General features: G+C 39.3%; 2 protein-coding genes across 2 annotated transcripts in view; both read left to right on the forward strand.

Annotated features, from left to right (window-relative positions):
• The window catches only part of MDH1B (malate dehydrogenase 1B), a gene marked incomplete at its 3' end in the record, with an annotated part of 38,864 nt that extends 28,361 nt beyond the window's left edge, over positions 1-10,503 (forward strand). The window contains exon 12 of the mRNA XM_079710676.1: positions 10,451-10,503. Within this exon, the coding sequence (XP_079566802.1) occupies positions 10,451-10,503 (53 nt within the window). The remainder of the gene's footprint in view (positions 1-10,450) is intronic.
• Positions 10,504-10,669: 166 nt separating this feature from the next.
• Positions 10,670-25,251, forward strand: part of DYTN (dystrotelin) — a gene marked incomplete at both ends in the record, with an annotated part of 49,962 nt that continues 35,380 nt past the window's right edge. The window contains 5 exons of the mRNA XM_079710677.1: positions 10,670-10,688; positions 19,460-19,534; positions 22,340-22,541; positions 24,352-24,437; positions 24,948-25,048. Coding sequence (XP_079566803.1) covers positions 10,670-10,688; positions 19,460-19,534; positions 22,340-22,541; positions 24,352-24,437; positions 24,948-25,048 — 483 coding nt within the window. The remainder of the gene's footprint in view (positions 10,689-19,459; positions 19,535-22,339; positions 22,542-24,351; positions 24,438-24,947; positions 25,049-25,251) is intronic.

The raw sequence follows: 25,251 nt of genomic DNA on the forward strand, positions 1-25,251 counted from the left end.
TTACAAAGGCCAGTTAGGAACTTTTGAAAGACCAGGAGTGATGTTAAAAATTGCTGATACCTGTGCTTTCTCTGTAGTTTTTTTTTTTTTAAATAATTCTTTATTTTATTTATTTATTTTTGGCTGTGTTGGGTCTTCATTTCTGTGTGAGGGCTTTCTCCATTTGCGCAAGTGGGGGCCACTCCTCATCGCGGTACGCGGGCCTCTCACCATCGCGGCCTCTCTTGTTGCGGAGCACAGGCTCCAGACGCGCAGGCTAAGTAGCTGTGGCTCACGGGCCTAGTTGCTCCGCGGCATGTGGGATCTTCCCGGACCAGGGCTCGAAATCCTTGTCCCCTGCATTGGCAGGCGGATTCTCAACCACTGCGCCACCAGGGGAGCCCCCCTCTGTAGTTTTAAATGGTGTTTCAGGTACAAGTTACTTTCTGAAAATTCAGGGAGCTTTCAGGTGCTTCTGCATTGCTTCTATACCATCATAATAAATTGGATGATTTTAAAACCATGACTAACTTTGGCTTATTTCCGAAGTCAGCACCTCATTTATTATGAAGAAAACTTAAGGACTTAAGGACTTCAGGTGAGGTTTTGTGCTCTAATCCTACCACTTCCTCTGCCCCTTCTTGTGGGGTTCTCAACCAAAGGGGTGAGACCACAAAGAAGAGTAACTGGAGGGGAAATCCCCTGGTGCTCTACAACACACAGTGGGGCATGTGGCAGTTGCCCCGCAGCACACAGGGCTTCTTCACGGTAAAACTGAACTCGATTAGAACGTGTGACTCAGACTAAGGAACTCAAGCAAAGCTTCCTGTTCCATTCCCCTGGAGTCAGCTATGCCCATCAGTTATCAGCCAGAACCAAGAGGAAAAGTCAGAACAGAGAATACAACCATGAACACAATCACCTTTCAATCCAGTAGCCCTGCCCTTTAGTGAGACTCTTCCCAGTGGGTGTCAAGCCCTGACCAATCAGATAATAGCTACTTCTCCAATAGCTGGACATCTAGGAGGGGGTTAGAGAGAGACATGGGCAGAGTTTCTCCTCTCTAGGGACACTGTAGGAAATATTCAGCCCCATCCCCAGCACGCTGTACTTTCCAGTATGAATCTGAACAATCGCTTGTTTGAACCACTATGGGATGACCAGGATGGTCCAGGATGGGTGTCTTCCCATAGGAGAAGAGAACAAAGTGATTTTAACGACTATACCTACTACCATACATTTGTCCAAAATTAATACAAGATATGGAATTATACGTGCTTGCTATTTGTTAAAAATAATGAGGGTGCCATTTCAAAAATAACATCTTTCAGAGAATTACTATTTTGTTTTTGTTTGTTCATTTTTCAGCTGATGCACTAGCTCTCACAGTAGCTTATTGTTTGTAATGACCCAACTTGGGAAATCTCAAGTCTGGTCTTCACATTCGGAGTAACTTTAACATGAGATTATTAAAAAAAATTTCTCCATGTTATTAAAACTGTCATGATAAAGGCATGAGGGAAGAATATTCAGTAGAACTTTTAGAATATGACTCAGAGAAAGGCATTATATGAATAAAGTAATTACTTTATTAGTCACTGACATATAGGTTAAGTGTACATATCCTGTAACTGTAGCAGGCACTCTTAGTTGCCCTCCCTACATCTCTGCTCCCATTCTCTTGACTAACAGAACTCTGATTTTGTTGGGATGGGCAATGGTCCCAACTCTAGGCCATGAATCTTGGTAGATCTTAGCTAGTCCCATTTGCCAGTGATTGGTCTAGGGGCAGGGATGTGACCCAGTTTTGTACAGTGATACATAAGGAGGAATCATCTTCCAGCGGGGTTGTGTGTATGTGTGAGAGAGGGTGTGGAAGGCAGAGAGAAAGAGGGAATGAATGAATGAATGAATGAATGAATGGTATGCAAGGAGAAAGCACTTTGTCTTCCACCTACTTCCTTCCTGCTTAAAATGCTACTCTACCAGGACCTAATGGTTGCAGCTTGGGCAGCCATTTTGTGGCCATGAGGCGAGACATCACCAGCAGGGTGCCACCAGAAGAGTGGCAGTGTAGAAGGATAGAAAAAGCCTGGTGCCTGAGCCCAAGGCCTCAATGACTTCAAAGAGCCTCTGAGCCAACCCTGGACCAACTTCAGAGTTCCTGTCGAATAAACAACAAATAACTTTAGGGTTTAAGCCCCTGTGAGTTGTGGTTTCTGTTACTTACATCCAACAAATACATACTTATATATATGGCTATATATACTTACAGCCAAAAGCTACATAAGTTGATAGAGAAATATCTTTCACTTTGTTATTGTCATTTGTTCTAGGGGAATGAATAAGAAATATATTTAGATAATTTAGGCAATTCTCCCACTCAGTCAGGTTCAAAACCTGTATTGACTTTCATATATTTTTATATTTTAATTTCTTTTTTATTTTTATTTTTTATTGAAGTAGAGTTGATTTACAATGTGTTAGTTTCAGGTGTACAGCAAAAGTGATTCAGTTATACATATATGCATATATATATATTCTTTTTCAGATTCTTTTCCCTTAGAGGTTATTACAGAATACTGAGTATAGTTTCCTGTGCTATACAGTAAGTCCTTATTGGTTATCTATTTTATGTATTATGGTGTGTATATGCTATCATGTTTTTAATATTCTCAATTCCAGTGAGTAAATGTCATCAGCCTAGCTCAATGGACAAGTGGTTTTCAGCATTAGCATGAATCGGAATCACCTGTTAAAAACAGATTGCTGTGCCCTATCTCCAGAGTTTCTGATTCAGCAGGTCTTATGTGGGGCCTGAGAACTTGCATTCTTCACAAGTTCCCAGGAGACACTGATGCTGCTGATCTGAGGACCACACTTTCACAACCACTGCTCCAGCCAATGGACAGTCACGTCCTAAGTCAGCTACCTCCCAAATTCCCTTTATCCACATCTACAGTCTTGGTACTTTAGTCTGAATTTCACTTTCTGACTGCAGGCTTCCTCTCCACACTTACCAGCATGTTGTTTTAGGACTTCTTAATGTCATCCAAACTGGTTCACTACAATCCTTTGAGCCTTAGGTTTGCTTCCCCACCACATTTGCATAGACCATTTGCCCCGCCTAGAATCTTATCTCACTGAAGCTACTTTAGGTCTGACACAGTGGGGTGACCTTCCCTCTGTTGGCCAAATCATTTCTTTTTATATCAGAGAGATGAAAATTATGGGATTCCAACAGACAGAAATATGTTAAAGAGCCTTTTCCTCCCTCTACTCCTACCAGGTGGGAAATGTCATATATAACCTTCATTTGCTCCTTTGTTGGCCTTAACATGAGCATCTTTATGTCTAAAATGGTCCTGGCCCAGAGCTGCATGCTTACTCATTCTGCAGAGGACACAGAAATGTTACCCAAGCTTACAGCTGAGCTGCTGGAAGCAAAACCCGTAACCCTCCCAAGCCTGAGCAGCTGCTCTGCGCCTTAGATTAATTTCTTCTGGGCAGACATTATCAGCCCTCAGGGATCTCTAATCACAAGTTTCTCATTTGATCCAAGGAAGCATGGTTTCTATACAAAGGGGCCATAAGCAAGGGTTTTGCAGAGCCACGGTTTCCTCCTTCTATGTAGGTACACTACCTATCTCAATCTCAGGGAAAGTGGCCCCAGGCCCGAGTGTCTGTTGCCCAAGAACAGCATGCAGTAGTCACACTCGAGTAATGCCATCAAGTCAAGTTTACACCCACAGCCCCCAGAAGTTACTTCGATGACTGAAAAATCCCAGGATGTGTCCGTAGTTCTCATACAGACTTGACCTATCAGCAGTGATTGACATGGTGGATCATTTCCTTCTCTCGGTTACACTTACCTTCCAGTGCACAGCACTCTCATGGTTTTCTTCCTAATTCATCCCCATGAGGCATCCCACTTTTACTCTGTTTCCTTTGCTGGTTCATCCTCTTGCCCTCTCATAAGGTTGGAGTGCCCCAAGGATCTATCCTTGGCTATCTTCTCTATCTACACTCATCTGTTAATAATTCCATCTAGTTGCATGGCTTTACATACCATCTGTGTGTAGGTAACTCCCAAATTTATATCTCCAAGCCGTCATCTCTTCCAAACTTGATACTCCTCTATTCTACTTGAGATTCCTAGTTAAATTGCAAATAGACAAATAAGTTAACAAGCCCCAAATTTCCCTTTTATTCCAACATCTCACACCTCAAACTTGTTCCACCCACAAAATCTCAGTGAAGGGAACTTCATCCTCCCAACTGCTCAAACCAAAACCCTTGGAGTCACCCTTTACTTTTCTTTCCCTCACATTCTACACCCAATCTCTTAGGAAGTCCTGTTGGCGCTAACTTCAAAATATTCTCCTGTAAATCAGGTAGTATCCCATCTATGCTTAAAAGCCTGTAGAGGCTCTCAGTTTACTACGGGGTAAAGGTCAAGTCTCCCATCTATGCTTAAAAGCCTGTAGAGGCTCTCAGTTTACTACGGGGTAAAGGTCAAGTCCTTACATTGGCCTGTTCCCGCCCCACCTTTGCATCCCTCTGATCTTCCCTACTCCTCTCCTCCCTGCTCATCCCACGCTGCTCTGGCCACACTGGCCTCTTAGCTACAATTTTCATCTGCCAGGCAGACTCCCACCTCAGAGCCTCTACCTGGAACACTCTTTCTTTAAATGGTACTTAGCGAACACCTTCACATCTTTGCTCAAATTTCACTTTCTTAATGGAGTCTACACATGCCACACTATGAAAGACTGTAATATTCAGCAATATCTAAACCCCCTTATCCTGTTCTACTTTTCATTTTATTCCATAGCACTTACAATAATCAATATTATTGTTTGTTCCTATGTTATTACTTATCATATTGTCCATCTCCCATACTAAAATGACAGGATCATCATCTATTCTCTAGTGTTTTCTAAGCACCTGGAATAATGCCTGACACATAATTGCAATCAATCAATGTATGTTTTTGTCCCTGTCTTCTAAATTCTGACAGTACTCATTATTATTTTTTGAAGTATCTATAAAAAAGGAAAACCAGTAAGTCTCCAAGGAAGTGAGTAGGTTATCTCCTAGGGTGATATTACCTTGGTAGCATCCACGACCAAAGCCTATTCTTGATCCTTGCACAATCAGAAGTATAATGTGTGGGCACTATTAATGATCCTCACAAAACCAACCAAGACTAATGATAGAACAAGAATGCCAATTTATAAGTCTTAGATTTAAAATAGAACCTACCAAGGAGAGCAGATGTCCACAGCCCTGAGAGTGACTTCACTTCCTGTGCAAGCTACGTGGAGACACAGATTATAATCAGAAGGTTTGGAGTCAGAACAAGGAGAAGTATTTAAATAATTTGGAAATCTGAGAGCCTCAGACTATAATTAACTTTCATCTCCACAGGAAAGCAATATGCAACATAGATCATAGGTAGGGGACTCTCTCCATGCACAGTGCTAATGAATCTCTCCTGATTGATTTTATTCAACACATTTCTTGGATGCTTACAATGGCTCATACAGTATGGGAAGCAAACACTGAGGATCCAGAGTATAATTCTGCTCCTAATTCTGAAGTGTAGGGGTCTTTCCCACCACTAAACAATTTTCTGACATCAGCTGCATGTCCTGCAATCCAACTCAATTCTAATACAATCTACCTGGAGATAGGGTCAGATCCCACAGGCTAAGAGCTCAGTCCTATAAGACTGCCCCCCAGTACACATACACACACACACACACACACACACACACGCACACATACACTATTTCAGACACCAATCAAAAGGCCAGGTCGTCACCTGTGCTTCTGACCAATGGCTATAGATCAGATTCCCTCCTTGGGTTAGATTAATTTCCTAGGGCAACTCACAGAACTCAGGGAAGCATTTTACTTAACAAATTAACAATTTGTTTAAAAAAGGATATAACTCAAGAGCCAGATGGAAGAGAAGCACAGGGCAATATATGGGGAAATGTTGCAAAGCTTTCATGCCCTCCCCAGCATGCCACTCTTCTCAAATCTCCATATGTTCACCAACCTGGAAGCTCTCTGAACCCCATCCTTTTGGGGTTTTATGGAAACTTCATTGTAGGAATGATTGATTAAATCATTGGTCATTGGCAATTGCTTCAACCTCCAGCCCCTCTCCCCTCCCCAGAAGTTCAAAAGGGTGAGACTTAAAGTTCTAACCCACTAAACAGGTGGTTGGTTCCTCTGGTAACCAACCCCCTATCCTTAAGTGCTTCCAAAAGTCACCTCATTAACATAATAAAAGACAATTTATCACTTTCATCCCTTAGGAAATTCCAAGGGTTTTAGGAGCTCAGTGCCAGAAAGGGGACAAAGGGACAAAATCCAAATATATATTTCTTTCTACGAATCACAGTATCACACATGAACAAACAAGACAAAAGAGCTCTTATTCCTGCCCCTGAGGAGCTTGCTTTCTAGTAGAGAAAACAATGATAAATCAGTAAACAAATAAAGAACCAAGATGACCACAGGTTGTGCTAATAGTTATGAATAAAATGGAGTTATATGTTGAAGCTACTTCAGATAAGGTGGTCCTGGAAGACCTCAGGGAAGCCCAAAGAATGAGTTTGTACCCTTAGATCAATGTCTACCCCCTTCCCTGCATGTCTTTCACCCTCCTCTGCCTCTGGTAACGGGGAACGACCATTCTACTCTCTGTTGCTTTGAGGTAGACTTTTTCTTTCTTTTCTTTTTGAATTCCATGTGTAAGTGAGATCATGTGCTATTTGTCTTTCTTTGTCTGGCTTATTTCAAATTAGCATAATATCCTCCAGGCTCATCCATATTGTCACAAATGGCAGGATTTCCTTCTTTTGTAAGGCTGAGTAATATTCCATTATATATATACATCACATTTTCTTTATCCATTCATCCACTGTCAGACATTTAGGTTGCTTCCATATCTTGACTACTGTGAATAATGTTGGAGTGAATGTAGGAGTGCAGATATATCTTTGAGATACTGATTTTATTTCCTTTGGCTATATAGCCAGCAGTAGGATTGCTGGATGACATGATAGTTCTATTTTTAAATTTTTGATCAACCTCTGTATTGTTTTCCATAATGGCAGTACAAATTTACATTCCCACCAACAGTTCACAAAGGTTCTCTTTATTTCTTCTTGAGTCAATTTTAGTAACTTGATTTGTTAAAATTGTTCATCATGTATATAAATATGTATATAAAATTATCCTGTAATTTATGTAAGGGACTACCTAAACATTTTAGGGTATGATGTGTCAAGGCTCTTCTTTCTCTCTTGGAAGTTAGAGTCTTCAGATGCATGTGTAAAGAGCTATCAGATACTGAACAGAAAATGGCTGCCTCAAAAAACACTACCCATGCACGATAAGGAACAGTCACGCAGTTTCTGGTTGGTGTGGAGTCTGTCTAAATCAGAGCAAGGTGTGATTGTATGGGGAGATTGAATCCTCTTCTCACCTGCTTCCTCAGGGTAGAGCTACTCCATTTCAGAAGGTAAAGACAGTGTCAATTACAAAATTTTGATTTACAGAAACTACTGCCATACTAGTAAAAAATGTCCCCTTGTCAGTTACCTATAATATTGTAAAATTGTAATAACTTGCTTTGATTTATAACCCAAAACATACTACAAAAAAGAAAAGAAAGTCTTAATGCAATTAAGTCTATCTGAGCTTGAACCAGGAGGTGCAAGAGTAATTAGAATTTTCCAGTTAACAGAAGTAAGTGAAACCAAAACTGTCCTCTATCTTTTATCTCAGCTGTCCAAAATCAGCCAGGCTGAGAGCTCAGGACTATCAGTTGCCCATTTGCTTTAATTACTTTCCAACAACCCCTAGTTCATTCTCATGTACTTAAACATTTGTCTACTTAATTATATCATTTTGCCTGGAACTTCAGACAACTTTTTTTTTTGATGCAAAGTTTTTGATCCATGTAATTAATCAATGCCAGAGATATGCTCAAATCTCAACATGGCAGCATTCAGGAAAACATTCCAACCTCCCTCTATTGCCAATACCTCAGATATTTTGTTATGTCTTGATGCAGATATAATGAAATACAAAACTTCTAAATATGTTCTCAACTTTGAGTCTGTAGCACTCATACAGATACAAATTTCCTATGAGAAAGACTTTTTCTCTTCCTACATTGTCTTATCTCCTCCCAGAATATCAACAAAATTCATATAGAGAAAAACAAATGATACATTTTCCTCCCTCCAATTGATCCCATTCTTGCCCCATTACTAATCAACTTTCATTTTAAAAAATGTCCCAAGTTTCTGTTTTTAAGAAACCAGTAGTGTGATACTAATACTTTTCAAAAAGAAAGGGATAGATTCGTTGTCATTGGAGATCATACTGATTTTTCTCATGGCACATTCTGGAGCGGATTAGTGACCACATCATAATTGTTTTAGGAGCATCAATTGGGAGCATGGACCCAGATATTCTGGCTCTCCAGGTACTGCTCATGGAGTAATATACCTATGCTTTGGGTTCCAGCCCTTTTGAAAGACCTGTCTCCAGCCACCTGAAGACGTTCATGGTAAAGTTCTAATACATTTGGTTGATATGACTTCATTTTTTAAAAATAAAAGCCTGGAAATAAAATAAAATAAAATAAAAGCCTGGGACTTCCCTGATGATGCAGTGGATAAGAATCTGCCTGCCAATGCAGGGGACACAGGTTCGAGCCCTGGGGCAGGAAGATCCCACATGCCACGGAGCAACTAAGCCCGTGCGCCACAACTACTGAACCTGCGCTCTAGAGCCGGTGAGCCACAACTACTGAGCCTGCGTGCCTAGAGCCCATGCTCTGCAACAAGAGAAGCCATTGCAATGAAAAGCCCGCACACCGCAATGAAGAGTAGCTCCTGCTCGCCACAACTAGAGAAAGCCCGCGCACAGCAACGAAAACCCAACACAGTCAAAAATACATAAATTAAAAAAAAAAAAGATGGTAACTAGAAAAAAAAAGTCCATTAGGATTACAACAGGTTTATTTTTAATTTGAACTTTAAAAAATACATTTTCAGATTATACTTAGAACTTAAGAGGAAATGTGCATTCATAATGAATTATTATCCTTTTGAAGACTTGTATTATATTTGGTGCCTTTAAAAAATCTGTAATCGTACCTCTGTATTTCTAAAAGAATTAATAATCAAATGACTTAGATTCCATCCCTAGGTCACTCGTATCTGGCATGGTTAGTAAGGTAGCTGGGATGTGGAGTTCTTCATACTGTTTCTTAATCTCTGTGGTAACCCTTGTTCTCAACAGCACCCAGAAGTTTTACTTGTCTCTCCCACACACGAAATCAATACTGAAATAGCCCTTTGAAACAGAGATGTAGGAGTAGTCTTAAATTATGCAACATCTCTATTACTAATGAATGCACTTCTGTGAGCCCTTAAAAACAGTGCAGCCGCGATATCAGTTTTGTGTGTAGTTGCTGGACAGTCAGAACAAGACATCCACTCTCCATAGGAATGCCACATCTGGAAATCTGTTAGTACTCAACTTTTCCTTCTTCCAAAACTGCTGAGTAACCTCTACAGAATGTTTGACTAAACTGCTTCCCCAAGGAAACTAAGAAAGGTAAGGACCTGGAATGGAGGCAGATAGATTGTATCTCCAGGTGCACTGTTGACAGGCTGGGAGACTGGACCCTTCTGCACCTACCTGGGGACTTCAGAAAGGGCTCGGGGAAGTGTTTCTACACCAAGAAGAATTCTAACCTGATTGTCCTTGCTACAACTTTTCAAAACAAATCTTACTTGAATATATTTGGAACCTTCCTGGTTTGGGGCAGGTCTGGTATTTTTCACTATTGCTATCATATTTTTAAAGAACAAATGTAATCAATTTTGTCTTCCTTTCTCTCTTTGTAAAATGTTGCTTATCTGCCCAACAATTTGTGCCTTCATTAATATACTCATTAGAAGATGAGGAAAAGTCCTACCTAAACTTAATTACCATGTAATTTTTAAAAACAGTTTTCAACTACCCATATTAAGAAATGTCATTCTTAGAAATGTGTTAAGGTTTTATTATAGCATAACCCATTCTTCTCGTTGAAAGCAAACTGAATTGTATACACACACAGACACACATAAATACACAGATATATGTGATAAGGTGTTCAAATGGATAGTATTTTTCAGATACTTAGTATGTAGAATGATGCACTATAGTGCTATTAGAAATTCAAGCACTGAGAGCTTCAAATTTTGTCCTTCAAAATTCAAGTAAATTTCCATTTTCTTGAAGTGAGAATTCAGTCCACACTTAAAATTATAATGCCTCAAAAGTTCTAAGTATTCATCGTATTAGTTTCAGGAGTTTGTTGCCAGCTTCCCTAGAGAAGTGACCAGTATAAGAAGCTTCTCCCTGCTTTCCTTATTTTTTACCCTCCCAGGAGTTTTTAGTCTCCCTGAGAACCTTGTAGTCATCGTCCCACTGGTGAAATGACTTTGCTTAGTTGCCTTTTTGCTCCCCACCCAGCAATTAGGACCACTGGCCTGAAATATCTCTGATACATCCAGCAATTCCACTGCAAAAGCTCCTGCTTAAAATATTGGTTCATTTCCAGTTACAAGGACCTTCTTGCCATCTGTTATTCCAAGAAATTCCTAAAATGGACCCAGATAAACAAGGTAAGTATTATTGTTAAGTTTTTGAGCACAGTTTGCAAACAAAAAACTCAGGCACACATGTTGTATTTTCAGACTTCCAAGTTGCAGAGGAGTGACATTTGGCAAATGCCTGGCTGAAAAAGAAACTATGGGATGACTGAAAAGACTTTCTCCATTTTCTAAACAGAAATTCATAACATATTGACGAGTATTTGGTCTGTTGTACCCAAAGCACCAAAAAATAATTTAACAAAAGACTTGATCTCAATATAATTGCACTTTAAATTGCTATTCAAATACACAAAAAGTGGCTTATCTTATTTACATATATCTTCATAGTTTACTATTAAAATGACATCACTGTAGATATTTTAATGTCAGGGGTAAGTTCACTGTACTATTTGAGGCCAAAGTTGAGAGAAAAGTCTCACAGCTGTTATTATATGACTATTTGATAAATGGATAGAGGGAAACTAATTTCCTTTTCTTCCAGCATCTCTGAATGCCAGGGTAGGCCCAGGACTGGCTTGTGATATTTTTATTGTTGGACCTAGTGGCAGCCTTATTCCCCTAGCTAAGATCTAGATTGTTAACTTGGCCTGTTTTATATAAAATTCTGTACTATCTCAAGTTATTTATCTAAAACAACATTTTGAATGATTCAAATTATCTTTGGGTTTCCCAGTATTGGGCCTTCATATTAGTAAGCTTAACAAAAAGCAGTAGATAATCCATTCAAAGCCCACTTTTCTCTCCCTAAGGTGTGTTTCTTAAATGTAGTGTATGTGCATCAGAATCATTTAGAGGGTTTGTTAAAATGTTGGGCTCCACCTCCAGGGTTTGTGACTCAGTAGGTCCAGGGTGGGGACCAAGAACATGAATTTCTAACAAGTTCCCAGGCCATGCTGATGCTGCCCACTTAGGACGACTGGCCTAAAATATCTCTTTCTGGATCATCGAACTAGATGATGGGCTGTTGAAAGAAATTTTATTACATTCTTAGTATCTGTAGAAAATGACACATATTGATTTGGCTAAGTAAAAATATGAATCGTTTAAAGCAAAACAAAGTTCCCAGTTAAATTGCTTCCATGAACAAGACCATATGTAGCTTTGTAGCTTATATTATTATTTTTGTGAACATCTCAAATTACTTTGTTTATAGCTTTGGGTCTGACACATCCAGCAATTTCTTCCTTTCTTGAGTCTTCTCTTACCAGCAGGAGAAAAAAAAAAAAAAAAAGAAGCCTTGAGGAGGCAGGGCTGCTGGTGAATCACCTGGGATACTCATTCATTTTCCCCAAATACTGTATCACAGCTTGCCATGTTATGCTGCATACGTTCATCAGATGACACTGCAAAACATAACTTGACAGGAGTGTGATGGGCCAGATGGTAGAGCAGCCATAGAATCACTCTTCCACCAACAGCAGCATCTGGGAGACTGCAGACTCCCTAGCTTGCTGATTCTGTGTTCATTTGGTGCATCTGAGAGGAACCAAGGCACAAAAATTGGCCAGTTTCCAGAAGGAAAAACAATGTTGGCCATTACGTTTTTGTAAACCATTTCCACACTATTGTGGCTACTCTCTATGTGTTCTCCTTCTCCAGACTTAGGGCAGAGATATGACTTTTCCCCTACTCTAACATTGGACTCCTATCTGAACACTAAGCATTTTTAAAACATAAGGAAATAGTAAACAACAAAAGAGAGTAAATTGTAGGTCTCTGATACGGTTACACCTGTTCAAAAAAGAATAACAAAATATAGAGGGTTTTTAAATAAGCTGTCTTGTTTAATGACACTTCCAGGCACAGCCCACATCCTCCTAAGGTAGGTGTCTTTGACTCATGATCATATGTTGATCATTGAATCAAGGTATATTTGAGGAGAGGCCAGGGGTGTGCTCTAAGGTCTCAAGGGTGGGTCTGACTTGGTTCAGCGCCGTAACGCCCTGAGTGGCTTAGCGTAGTGCCTGGCACTCAATATCCATATGTGGAACAGCCAGGACTTGACACCACAACACTCAAGGGCAAGAAACAGCCTTTTCCAAACCAAAAGCTAGTCACTGTCACTTGGTATGAAATTTAGACTAAGTTAAGTTTGGGAAGCAGCCATCCTGAGACAGAAACCCTTTCAGGTTTTTCCTGAACATCTGGTCTGAAGTGTTCAGAATATCTGGTCTGAAGTACCATCGTGGCCACCACTCAGCTCTGCTCTTTGCCTTTGGCTTTGGGGTCCACTTGAAGACAGGGGACTCCTTGTCAAGACTGGACACAGAAATCCTTGCCAAGCCTAGTGTCTGGTCTCCCTAGTTACACAACGCAGCCATTCCCTCCACCTGGGGAACTGCTAGTAAGGGAAGCCCCGGAATCAGCCCTCAAACTTGAACCCCAGTTAGGCATCTCCCACTTTCCTGTCCAGGTATCAGCATCTCTCCCGCTCTAGGGAAAAGAGAGTCATAGCTAGAACAACACTAAAATCAAGATTGGTTTGCAAAGGCAACTGAGATTCCAGAATGTCCGTATGTATATGGGTCAGGGAGGGGGGGCCGGGACAGAGGATGAAGTTGAGGTTCAGGCAGTGAGGGATCCAGGTGATATTTGCCACAGCAAAGCCCCTCTCAGAGGGAACCTGCTCTTCTGGCCATCCAGCATCTGGTCACGTTTCTTCTGCTAAACCAGTGCACCTGCTTTGGAAGAACAACTTCCCCCTGATTTTAGTCCATGAAATTCTAGTAGTGTTGATCCCAACTCTCCCATTTCCATGGATGGCATTGATTTTTTGATGGGCCTTTCATACTAAAGCCTGAGTGGGTTGACTTCAGGGTGGCCCCTGAAACACTGACCCCTTAAAAGGTGGTAAGTCTCCCAAAGGAGTAAAAAGAGCTTAGACCTTGGAACACACAGAGAAATGAACATGGAAGCATTGCCTTTTCATTCTTTAAATTCTCCCACTGCTGCAAGAACAAGTAAGAAATTAATATTACCATAAATTATCCTGCCACATACGTTTGAATCAATGAAATCCCCCATCAATCCCTTGTTTTGTTTTGTTCAGGGCCTGCTTAGCAAAGGCTAAAGAGCCTGCTGTGTTTCTAGTCACAAGCACTTCTCCAGCACACAAACCATTTACTCCCAATTGCCTGAGTTTTATGGTAATCAGCAGACAATAAATTTGAAAATAGCTTTATTTTCCTCAAGGCATCTTCCCTTCAGCATAATAAATACAAGTAAGTCCTGGGCTCAAAGCTTGTTTGCATGTGAAACCTTGCTTCCAAGTGAGCATTACGGGTATAAAGTGTATTTAATTGAAATTTGTTATCACAAGAAATAGTAGAGATGCAACGTTGCTTGGCAGTTCTTTCCAAAGTGTGTGACTGGTTTCCTCTCTCACTGCCTGCTGTAACAATACCATATCTTTACCATTCCTCAAGTTTTCTGCTCTACCATCTCTTCCTAATTCTGAGTGAACTTGTCCCCAACTTCATAAAGAAAACAGAAACCCTCAGACATACCTTCTTTCCCACACCCACCATCATATCCTTTTATTCTTCCTCTCAGGGAATGAGGGGAAGTCCTCTCAGGGGCTTATGCCAAAGCTAATTCCTTCACCTGTACATCTTCCTCCATCCATTGCCTCTACCTTAGAGATTGTATCAGTTAGCTACATTTCAGTTACTTGTAAGAGAGAACTCAGCTCAAAAAGGATTTATTACCTTATATAATTAATTACCCTAGGGAGAACTAGCTTGCTCTGAGCCCAGACAATGTCAGTAGGACGTGGTTTCTCTCCATCTCCAAGTTCATCTCTACTCTCCTTCGTGAGTTGGTTTCATGCTCAAGCTACACATCCCAACAGGAGAGTAACTGCTGCTGCCAGCTATGATTACAATTTCAAGTCCAACAGGAAAAAAATAAGTCTTCTTCCCTGGTAACTTGAACAAAGAGCCCTTGATCCAAATTTCATTGGTATATTCTTTGCCTGACTTTGGTTATGAGTCCACATCTGGGGAGGGCAATGATGCTCTCATTGATCGGGTAGACCTGAGCCACATGTCCTCCATGGAAACAGGAGCATTGGAATGAAACCAACTAGAATTTCATGAACTAAGATCAGGGGAAGGTGGTTCACCAGAAGAAAGGTGAATGGATGTTGGGTGGCTACGGGAACATGTTGTCCTCTGAGACAGACTTTGCTATATCAGGTACCTCCTGGAACTCTATTTCCTGGACCCTCAACCTCATCCTCTCTCCTGACCCCTCCTCCATGACCCATACATACATTTTAGAATCTCTCCTGCCTTTGAAAATCAGTTTTGATTTTGTGTGCTTTTCTAGCGATGGCCCTCTTGTCTTCCCTTCAGATTAAGGATCTTGAAAGAGTTGTCTGCTTTTATGTTTTTTTCTTTACCTTACATTCATTGATCAATCCTGTGTAATTTGATTTCAACACCCATATCCCCATAAAAGTGCTCTTATGAAGCCTTTAATAGTCAAGTTAATCAAAAACAGAGACTAATTTTTAGCACATAGTTGATCTCCTTGTGGCTTCAAGATACTGAATTATTGGCTTGTCTCTACTTTCTGAAACTCACCTTCCTTGGCCTTTGTACCATTGCTGTCTCCTGGTTTCTTTGGCTTTCCCTTCTTCTTCTTCTTCTTCTTCTTAGGTTTCTCTTTCCCATCTGGTACTTAAATGACTATGTTTCTCAGGCATACTGTTACTTAGCCTAATTTTCTCTTCACTTAAAGCACTCTTCTTAGGCAGCCTAGTAGATGGACATGGTCTTGCCCACAGTCAACACTAATGACTCCTAAATCTCTATCCCATCCTAAATAGCAACCCTGACCCCCAGATACAGAATCAAAAATTGAGTCCTGTTCAACACCCTGAACAGCTCCTCCTCCCAGCCAGTATTCACTAAAACTGAGCTCTCAGACTGGTAGCCACTAGCTACATGTGGCTATGGAGCCCTTGAAATATGGCTAGTCCAAATTGAGATGTGCTGCAAGTGTAAAAAACTATTGAATTTTGAAGACAATAAGAACAGAAAATGTTTTATTAATAATTTTTATGTTGGTTACATGTTAACTAATATTCTGATAGATTAAATGAAATAAATCATTAAAATTAATTTCACCTGTTTCTTCTTACTTTTTAAAATGTAGCTGCTAGAAATTTAAGGTGACATATTTGAATCATACTATATTTCTCCTATTGGACAGCAATACTCTAAAAATTTCTCATGGCTACTCCCTCCATGCTGGGAAATCTCTTTAAGCTTCTCCTTTTCATCACCATGTGGAACCCTCTGGCTCTAGTCCAGCATTCCCAGTTTCTGACCTGTTGCCTTTCACCTGGACTCTGCTTGATCCACAAGCCTTCTCAGAAAGATACCTTGACCAATATGTCTGCCTATTCTCTCAGGTCACCTTAGCTCCAGGATTTGCAGTCCAAGGACCATGCCCTCCAACTCCCTGTGCTCCAAGCCCAAGTCTCTGGGGACAAGTCCCAGTTCCAGAATCCTGGACTCCCAAGTGTCTGGGAGGTAGTTTCAACAGCCTATTGGACAGCTCCATTCAGATGTCTTAAAGAAACTTCAAACTCAGATGTTGAAAATGAATTCCCATTCCACCTCTATGCGCAAACTTTATCCTCCCCCATTATTTCCTACACTTGGTCTCCCTCCCACGTCCACAGCCACCAATCCCTGTCAATTTCACTAGAAGATTGTGCCTCATATCCCTCCCCAATTTTCTCTCCCCAGTACCATTCAGATCTCTATCATGTTATAGAAAGTAAAAAATTAAACCCCTCCCATAATGTACCCCAGTCCCCAGATAAACAGTTAGAAATTTGATATATAACCTTTCCTACTGTGTTTATTGTGTTCTTTCTTGCTATTAGTTTTTATCATTTACAAAAATAGGACCATACTAAGTTGTAGACACATTGCCGTGGATTTGGGCTTATAATCATGCTTTAAAACATCTTTCAACCTCAAGATTGCCAAAAATTTCTTCTTTTAATTGTCTTAGAGTTTTAAGAATTCATGTTTAACTCTGTAATACATCCTGGTGTTATTTTTGTTTATGATCTGAACTAAAGTACCTATATTATATTTTTCTAACTAGTTATCCATCCAATGACCCCAACACTATTTATTAAATAATCTATAATTTCCTCATTGATATAAACCACCGATATAAAGGGAAGTTGTTGATTCTCACTGAGTTAAAACATCATCTTTATCATATGCTAAAACCCTATGTATACATAGGTCAGTTTCTGATTTTGTCCTGTTCCATTACTCTATCTGTTCCTGAAATAAGCACACATTGCATTTATTCTTACAGATTAATTTTATATTATTTTGTCAAGTTCAAAATGGTAGTTGGAATTTGGGTTGGAATTGCTTTAAATTTATAGGAGAGAATTCATATCTTTATGCTATTGAACATTCCTAATCTAGGAATATCCAGGAATGGAGGAAATAGATCTCTCCATTTATTCATATTATCTTTAATATAGCTTTCAATAAAGCTTTATAAGCTCTTACACATTGTTTTGTTTACTTTAGGCATTTTTTAGATGTTAAAAATTACCTGTTCTAACTGATTATTCTTGGTATAAAGTGGTGGTACTCAAAGTATAGTTCCTGGACCAAAAGCATGAACATCGCCTGGGATTAGAAATGCAATACCCAGGCCCCCCCACCCAGACTCTGGGGGTAAGCTCTGCAATCTGATGCAAGATAAAGTTTGAAAACCACTGATATAAAGGAAGGTTATTGATTCTCATACAATTGTCCTAAATCCAGCCAACTTGCAGATGATCCTCATGAATTATCTGGATAGAGAGGCAATCAGAACATCTGTACATCTCTTCCTTCCTAAAATTTATAACTCTTATTTTTATTTGTTTTTGTAGATTAGAATTCCAAAACAGGGACAGCAAATAAGTTCCAATTCTATTATTATATGCCAGCTCCAGTGGACTCATACTGACATCATGGAGGGCTATCCTTCAAGGTCTATCAAGGAGATTCCACCCTATCTGGCACAGTGTGGAGGGGACAGGGGTGGTCCTGATGCCCTGTATTTTATTTCTCTGCTTCAGACTAGAGTTGGATCACAGTGGTGAAAAGGGGGATGGGGGTGATTTTTTCCTGACTTTAACAGAGATGTCTTTTGTCTATCTCACTTTTATACGAAATTTGCCTTTTATTTCTGACATTTTAAGGATGTTTCCTCTCTTCCTAGATCATGTACCAGTTTTAAAAAAATCAGAATGGCTGATGAATTTTACCAATGCATTTTGAGAATCCGCTGGTTCAGTAACTTTTTTCCTTCTCTTAATATATTAATTAACTGTTGAACAAATTTTAAATTCCTGAAATAAATCTTTCCATATCATGGAACATAATTCTTGAAAATATTTGCTAATATATTATGTTTCATCTTTGCTTTCATCTTAAATAAGATTTGTTTATTTTTTATATATCTGATTTAGATGGTATTTAGATGAGACTTCAAACTTTAGACTTTTGAATTGATGCTGAAACCGTCCCATATTGGACAATTTTCCTTGGCCAATTAGACCAATTTCCTTCAAAGTCTGAAATCAGAATTTAACTAGTTTCTCTCAGTAATAACACTATTTTCAATAAAACTTTATCAAATGTTGGTATTACAGTTATGTTAGCCTCCTAAAATAAGCTGGGAAGTTTTCTGAGTTTTTCCAGTTTTTAGAAGAGTTGAGTAACAGGGATTCCCCTATCCCTTGAAAGTTTAAAGGAATTTGCCTGCAAAACTATCTCTGCTTATGGTTGTTTATCTTTGATGACTGATTTTCCTCGTCAAAAAGTCTTCTATAGTAATTAGTCTTTCAACTTTTTTTTCATATGTTTTGATCATTTCTATTTTCTATTACATATACATTTTCTATTACATATACAAATGTACAGGGCATTTGTATATTACATATACATTTTCTATTACCTAGACATGGCTCCAGAGCTTTCTCTTCACCTCCACACTGTGAAAGGGGTGAATACATACTCAGTGCCTGGTAAGAGCTCAGAAATGCTAGCCACTGATGTAGTGATGTTGGTGGTGGGTAAAAGAAGGTATATTAATAATTCTTTTCTGATTATAAAAATAACGTGCTTTTTATAGAAAATTTAGGTAATATTGACAAGTAGGAAGAAAATAACTAAGAATTCAAGCACTCAAAGATATCCACTGTTAACAATATGATGAAAGACACTAGAAATTAAGCTCCACGGGGCAAGAATTTTTATCTGTTTTGTTAGTTGCTATATTTCAAGAGCCTGGAATCATGCCAGGGCCATATAGTAAGAGCTCAATAAAAATCTGCTAAATGAATGGATGGATAGTCATTTTCATAGTTACATAAATATGTGTGTACATATGACTAGAATATATTAACAAACTGAATTTATATTCTACAGATAGTTTTTTGTCTTATTGTTTCATAGGCTATTTCATTTTTTTATAAAAAGTGGACAGCTTCATGGAGGAGTCCTCCTCACTGGGGGATTCCTTAGTTTGGTGGGCTCAGAGGAGGCTCCCTATGGTCACCTGCAGCCTAGGATAGCGTAGTCCATTATTATTTGTTCCCAGGTAGGAAGGAGAGCTCTAAGACCTTGATTTCCTCACCTGCAAAATAAAGTAGGGCTACATGCTCTCTAGGATTTCCTTCTAGGATATGGGATTTATCTAATGAGACAGTCCTTTATCTATGATGTTTCATGTTTTCTTTACAGATGCTCTTAATAGTATTGAGAATTCCATTTATAGAACAGCCTTCAAATTACGATCAGTGCAAACCTTGTGCCAATGTAAGTACAGGTTCTCTTGAAACACTTGAAATAATCTGACCCTGATGTGTAATGTAAAATTCATAGAAAACCAAAAACTCCCCCCATGTGAGTGACTGCTGGATCTGGAAAGTTGGACCTGTGCATCTAACCTACTTGTAACAGAGAAGATGGAGTGTGAAAGATACACCTGTGTGTTCCACCCACATGTAGCTTCGCTGACTGACAATAGACAATAATTCATGGATGAGGATTTTAATTCTTTAAAAAAATGTTCCTACTTGGTTTCTGCAAATTTTTTGTTTGTTTATTTCCTTTTCAGGATACCAATATTGATGCAAAATAAAATCACAAAATAATTTAATATAACTTGTAGATTCAAATATAAACATTTCTAAATTCCTTCTACTACTTAAGACTTGCATTTTTAAGTTGTACCCCCGTCTCTTTCTGAACCTGCAAAAGTAAGTTCAGATGAATAATCCTCAGGCCATAAAGTTTAAAAATCGCTTGAGAATTTCATGAGAACTACTCTTTTGCATTAAATTTTATCTGATTGAATGCCATGGTTTTTTTTCCTATACTGTTATCTAGGTAAAATACAGTAAAAATTTTTATCCTGTAAAAATTCTCCAAAATGAAGTGACTTGGGTCCTGGCTGTGAAAAACCACAGGCATTCAGCATATCTGAAGTTACTGATTTCTAATAAGTTCTGTATTGCATTTTAAAAAAATCACTTTGTGTAATTTATGACATTTATTACAGCAGACCTAAAAAATTGTGTTTTATATATATATATAAATTGTATTATATATATACACACACACACACACACACACACACACATATATGTCATTTTTCCTAAAGGTTGAAATTTTTAAAATATTTTGCCTCTGCCTAATAAGTTAGATAGACCAGTGGTTTTCAAACTGTGTTTCACAAAGTGGACATGGGTGTGAAGTAGGGTAAGAAAGGGCCAGCGAGGTGGGAAAAGGAAGTAGAGGCAAGTTGAGAAAACCCAAAGGGCTAGCAAGGTGCGAAAAAGAAGTATGGGCAAGTCGAGAAAATCCAAAAGGGCCAGCAAGGTAGGAAAAGGAAGAATAGGCAAGTAGAGAAAACCCAAGAGGCTATCTCCTCTACCAGAACAACTCTGTTTTGCTCTATCTTCCATATTGCATTTCTGTGAAAGTATCCTTTGAAGAAGGTATTCTTGGCTTAAAAAAAAGTTTTTTTAAATCACTGATATAGACGAATTACTTATATTATTCCAGAAATCAACAAAAGGCAGAAGATGCTCCCTAAAAATTTACCCTCAATCATGCTATTTTCCTGGAGAATGTCTCCTATTAAAGAAAGTTAGCAGCCAATGCTCACATGAGCCTCCATCACTGTTCATATGAGCCTGGGTGTGTACAAACAGTGTAATCCGAGGGTGTACCTTTCTGAATTTTTTATTAAACCTGCATCAGAAACAGTGAATATAAATAATATGCATGGGAAATAGTAACAGTACACGAAATCAGAAGTTGAAAAGTTTTACCTATAACAGATAACCAAACAAAAATTGGAAAACAAAAGTCCCTAACACCGAGATAAACATATCGTGAGCTCCAGGCAGCAGGATCTGGAGAGCCGGAGAGCGTTCCTGCACAAATCTGGTGGTGAGATTAATGGACACCACTATTATCTGTTTTGCTGTAATACAGAAGTCTCGGCAGAAGACGCAGCATCCTGTGTACAGCACGCCAGGCCGAGGTGATAGATTTTGTGATTGAATAATGATAAAAGAGTTTGCAGTCTCTACCGCATGCAGCCACGTTTTTATCACAGTCACATCCCAAAACATACCCCTCACTTTCTTAGACTCTCCCTTTAAAAGCAGTATCAGAGAACAAATAAAAATTTTATTATACGTGCTAGATTTGTGTATGCGAGGTTGATTTACAAAGTAGACAGAAGTGCAGGGTTTTATCACTTCACAGGCTGAAGCATTTTAAATGCCAGCAGCTCTTGGTACCACCGACATCCCCATCTCAGATGGCACAAGTGGGTGTTTATTCATTTTGTCTGTCATCCTCCATCTGCAAGAAACCATGGAGTTAGTTCTACTTCATTCTTCCTTATATTTATTGCCTTGTCACATTTTTAGGAGAAGGTGATAAAAAATATGTAAGAAATAAACCATTATTTTTTGTAAGCAACTTTGGTTTTATTAAGTGCCTTTCTGGATAATAATACTGATGAGACCAAGATCAAAAAAAATAAACATTACTAAAGCAAGGGTGAGACCTAAGGAGTCTAATTCAGCAACTGCTCTTTTATAAAGATCACTGAGTTTTTTAAGTAATGCATTTGCATTTTTATACACAATATTCCTTCTCGAGCTAGGCTGCAGACAAGAAAAAATGATATTTGAACATGAAAGATGAATTTTCTCAATCCACTTAATAAACAGTATAAAAATGTTTTTCCCAACTTTTCACCAGTGTCCTAACTTCCTCGGAAAGCTATTTTCAAGTTTCTCACTTCTTTCCCTTTTAATTTCTTTTTATAAAGCCACATCCTAGAGGTTATACTGGGAATAATGTTCTAACTATGCTTTACAAACAGATGCACTTTTCCAAAATCAAATCGACTGTTAGAATAGGAACGCCTGAATTATACACAAGAGAGATGTATCCAAATAGTGGCCATATGTAATTCCCTTAAAAAAAAAAACAGCTGCCATAAAAAAACAGTCTTCATTAAAGACTAGATGATGTTTACTTTTTTGAAGCCTTTTGTTCAGATCAGAGGTGATGCAGTGTTTCCTTTGCTTCCTGCAGTGGACTTGATTGACAGTTCTCTGATTCAGCATGTCCTACTACGTCAGAGTCTCTGGGAGGCAAGAGAAAGTGCTGTCTCTGTGCAGCAGCTTTTTCAGGCTCTGCAGGAGCTGTTTCAGAGAGTCAGGGTGGAAAAACCAGGACAAGTGCACCCCAGAGCTTCGGAACTCACTCTGAGCCTTCTCACAGCAATGTATGACAGGTGAGGCTGAGGGGACCATGCTGTGACCTCACAGGAGGTGTTTAGTTGTCTCTGGTCATTGACCAGTTGGGGTTGTCTAATATTCGTTCAAGGCTTGATATCTAAGAAGGCTTCTTGGTTTGTTTGTTTTCCTCAAATGTATTATTCAGGAGGGGAACAAAGAAGTACTTATCAAAGAAGCTTATCAACTTCACTAATATGAATGACTCACGGACAGTAAAAAGGGGGAAAATCCACATTTTCATACAGACTCATTTCCACTCTAGAGAAGCATGCACACCTTTTGCCAGGGCAATTATGCATCTATGTATATATATAAATTACACTTTTCTCGAGTCTCCCGTAGTATATATCTTTGCTTATTCCTTTATAACCAGTTGTCAGTTTCTGTGTGGGATAGAGTTGAATAACGTGTGCGTAAATGGCTAACCTATTGTCATAGTCTGGGCTGCTATACCAAACTACCATAGACTGGGTGACTTAACAAACGTTTATTTCTCACCGTTCTGGAGGCTGGGAAGTCTAAGGTCAAGGCACCGGCAGACAGATGGGTCTGGTGGGAACCCACTTCCTGGTACATAGAGGGCCATCTTTTGGCTGTGTCCTCACATGGTGAAAGGGGCGAGGGAGCTCTCTGGGTCTCTTTTGTAGCAATAGCAATCCAATTCATAAGAGTTCCACCTTTGTGACCTAATCATCTTCCCAAGCCCCATCGCTAAATACCATCACATCGGGGGTTAGGATTTCAATGTATGACTTGGAGAGGCACACGTAAAACAGCTTACACCCTGTGTCGGGTGTGTGTGTTTGTGTGTGTGTTTACCACTTTTTTGCCCCACTTCAGTTGTGTTTATCTTACGTGGTCTTGACCCAGTAGCCTTCATCCTGTAGAATGGAGTTTTTAAAGCTCACAGTAAATATAAAACATTTGGAAAGTGCAGAAAAGAGTGAGGAAGAAGAAATACCACCCCAAAGCCTGCCTCCCAAAGGCAAACACAGTTTAACCACTCGGCAAATTCCTTACTAGTTTATTATTTTTGTTGTTGTTGTTGTACAAATAGTATATAAGCATGTTCTCAAGTTATTTTTTCATGATTTCAGTCTCCTTAAGCATTATGATTTTGGCTGTCCTTTCTTGTATCAATGCCTGCCTCTAACAATCCTCCTGCATTTGATACATTGTATTTTGTAGGTTTAGAAACTGCACAGCCAGTGGGCACAGGGTGATGAGGCTCTAAGTGAGGGCCTGAGAACGGGTGGATTTTTTTAAATATAAAGCTTTGCTCCTTCTGCCTGCCTTTTGGTTCTTGTCTCTGTTGTTTGGTTTCCCAGCATGTGAGCCCTAAAGGAAGTGAGACTGCCTGGTCCAGGAGGACCCAGGAAGATGCCTGTGTCTCCAGTGCCTAGGACAGTGCTTAGTACAGAGGAAGCACCCAATAAACATTTGTTGAACACATGAATGAATGAATAAATGAAGGATGAAATATTTTCATTCAATTCTTAGTTCTGTCAAATTCTAGATATAGGAAAACTGACCATGAAAAGCGTGAACTTGTAACATGGTGTCAGAAATGTCCATTCAGGGACCTCTCTGGCAGTCCAGTGGTTAGGACCCTGAGCTACCGCTGCAGGGGGCGTAGGTTCCATCCCTGGTTGGGGGACTAAGATCCCACATGCTGCACAGTGCAGCCAAAAAAGAAAGAAAGAAAGAAAGAAAGAAGTGTCCATTCATAGTCATGGTTTTTATAAACCACTTCACCAAGAATAACCCTGCCTTTCCCATTCTTATCTCTGTTTTGTTGCCATGCAGCACAGGAACGGGTTTTCTCAAGCTTGGACCTGCAGCCGCCGCCCTGATTGCCCTCTCAGGGGATAGTCCTCTTACAAAATACAGAGGTAACATATGTAGAAGTTTTGAATGTCTGCAGTGCAGTGACCACCAAATCTCTCCAACACGTTATCTGCTTCACTCCCTCCTGTATCCCCGCCACACTGCTCTGGTTCGGCAAGTACTCAGCAAGACGTAGAATTTTTCAAGATGTTGATCTATGCTTCCTAACTATTCATAATTTGGTTATCCTTGATATTTATTTGTATAGAGATTATTCAGACACCAGTAGCTATTATTCCTTTAAAGACAGACTCTGCTCACATCGCCATTTACCAACCTTGTGGTCTTTGTTATTGATGTGCTAGATTATCAAAAAGTTGAAATGTGAATGGATCTTCATTAGTTATCAAATTATTTCATTTGGGAAGCCTTCAAAAGAGCAAGCAAATAACCAAGAATTATAACTTTCGCCTTTATAGCCACAAATAAACTGTTTAGAATTCAAAGCACATATTCTTCGAAGATATATAGCAAGTATTCAGTTTAAAGATTTCTTTCCCCCCTTATGTGTCTAGCTCTTTTTCAGCTCTATGCAGAAAATAACAAGGGAGGTTATGATTCTGGGGGACGCATGACTCGAAGGATTTTGAGAAACCTACTAACAGATCTACAACAGGTAAATCTCTAATACTTAAGAATTCTAAATTTGTTCCAGTTATATTAGTCACATTTATTATTAAAGGATCTGATTTTTACAGTGTCAGTTCTACCTTAATATAGTTCTCCATGCAACCTCTCTCCTCTTTACCTGGTATTATCTGAATATAGGCTGATCTATTGCAATTGCTTCCTAACTGGTTTGCCCAACTCAAGCCTCTC

This window comes from Hyperoodon ampullatus (genome assembly GCF_949752795.1).
Source record: "Hyperoodon ampullatus genome assembly, chromosome: 8".
Taxonomy (NCBI): Eukaryota; Metazoa; Chordata; class Mammalia; order Artiodactyla; family Ziphiidae; genus Hyperoodon; species Hyperoodon ampullatus.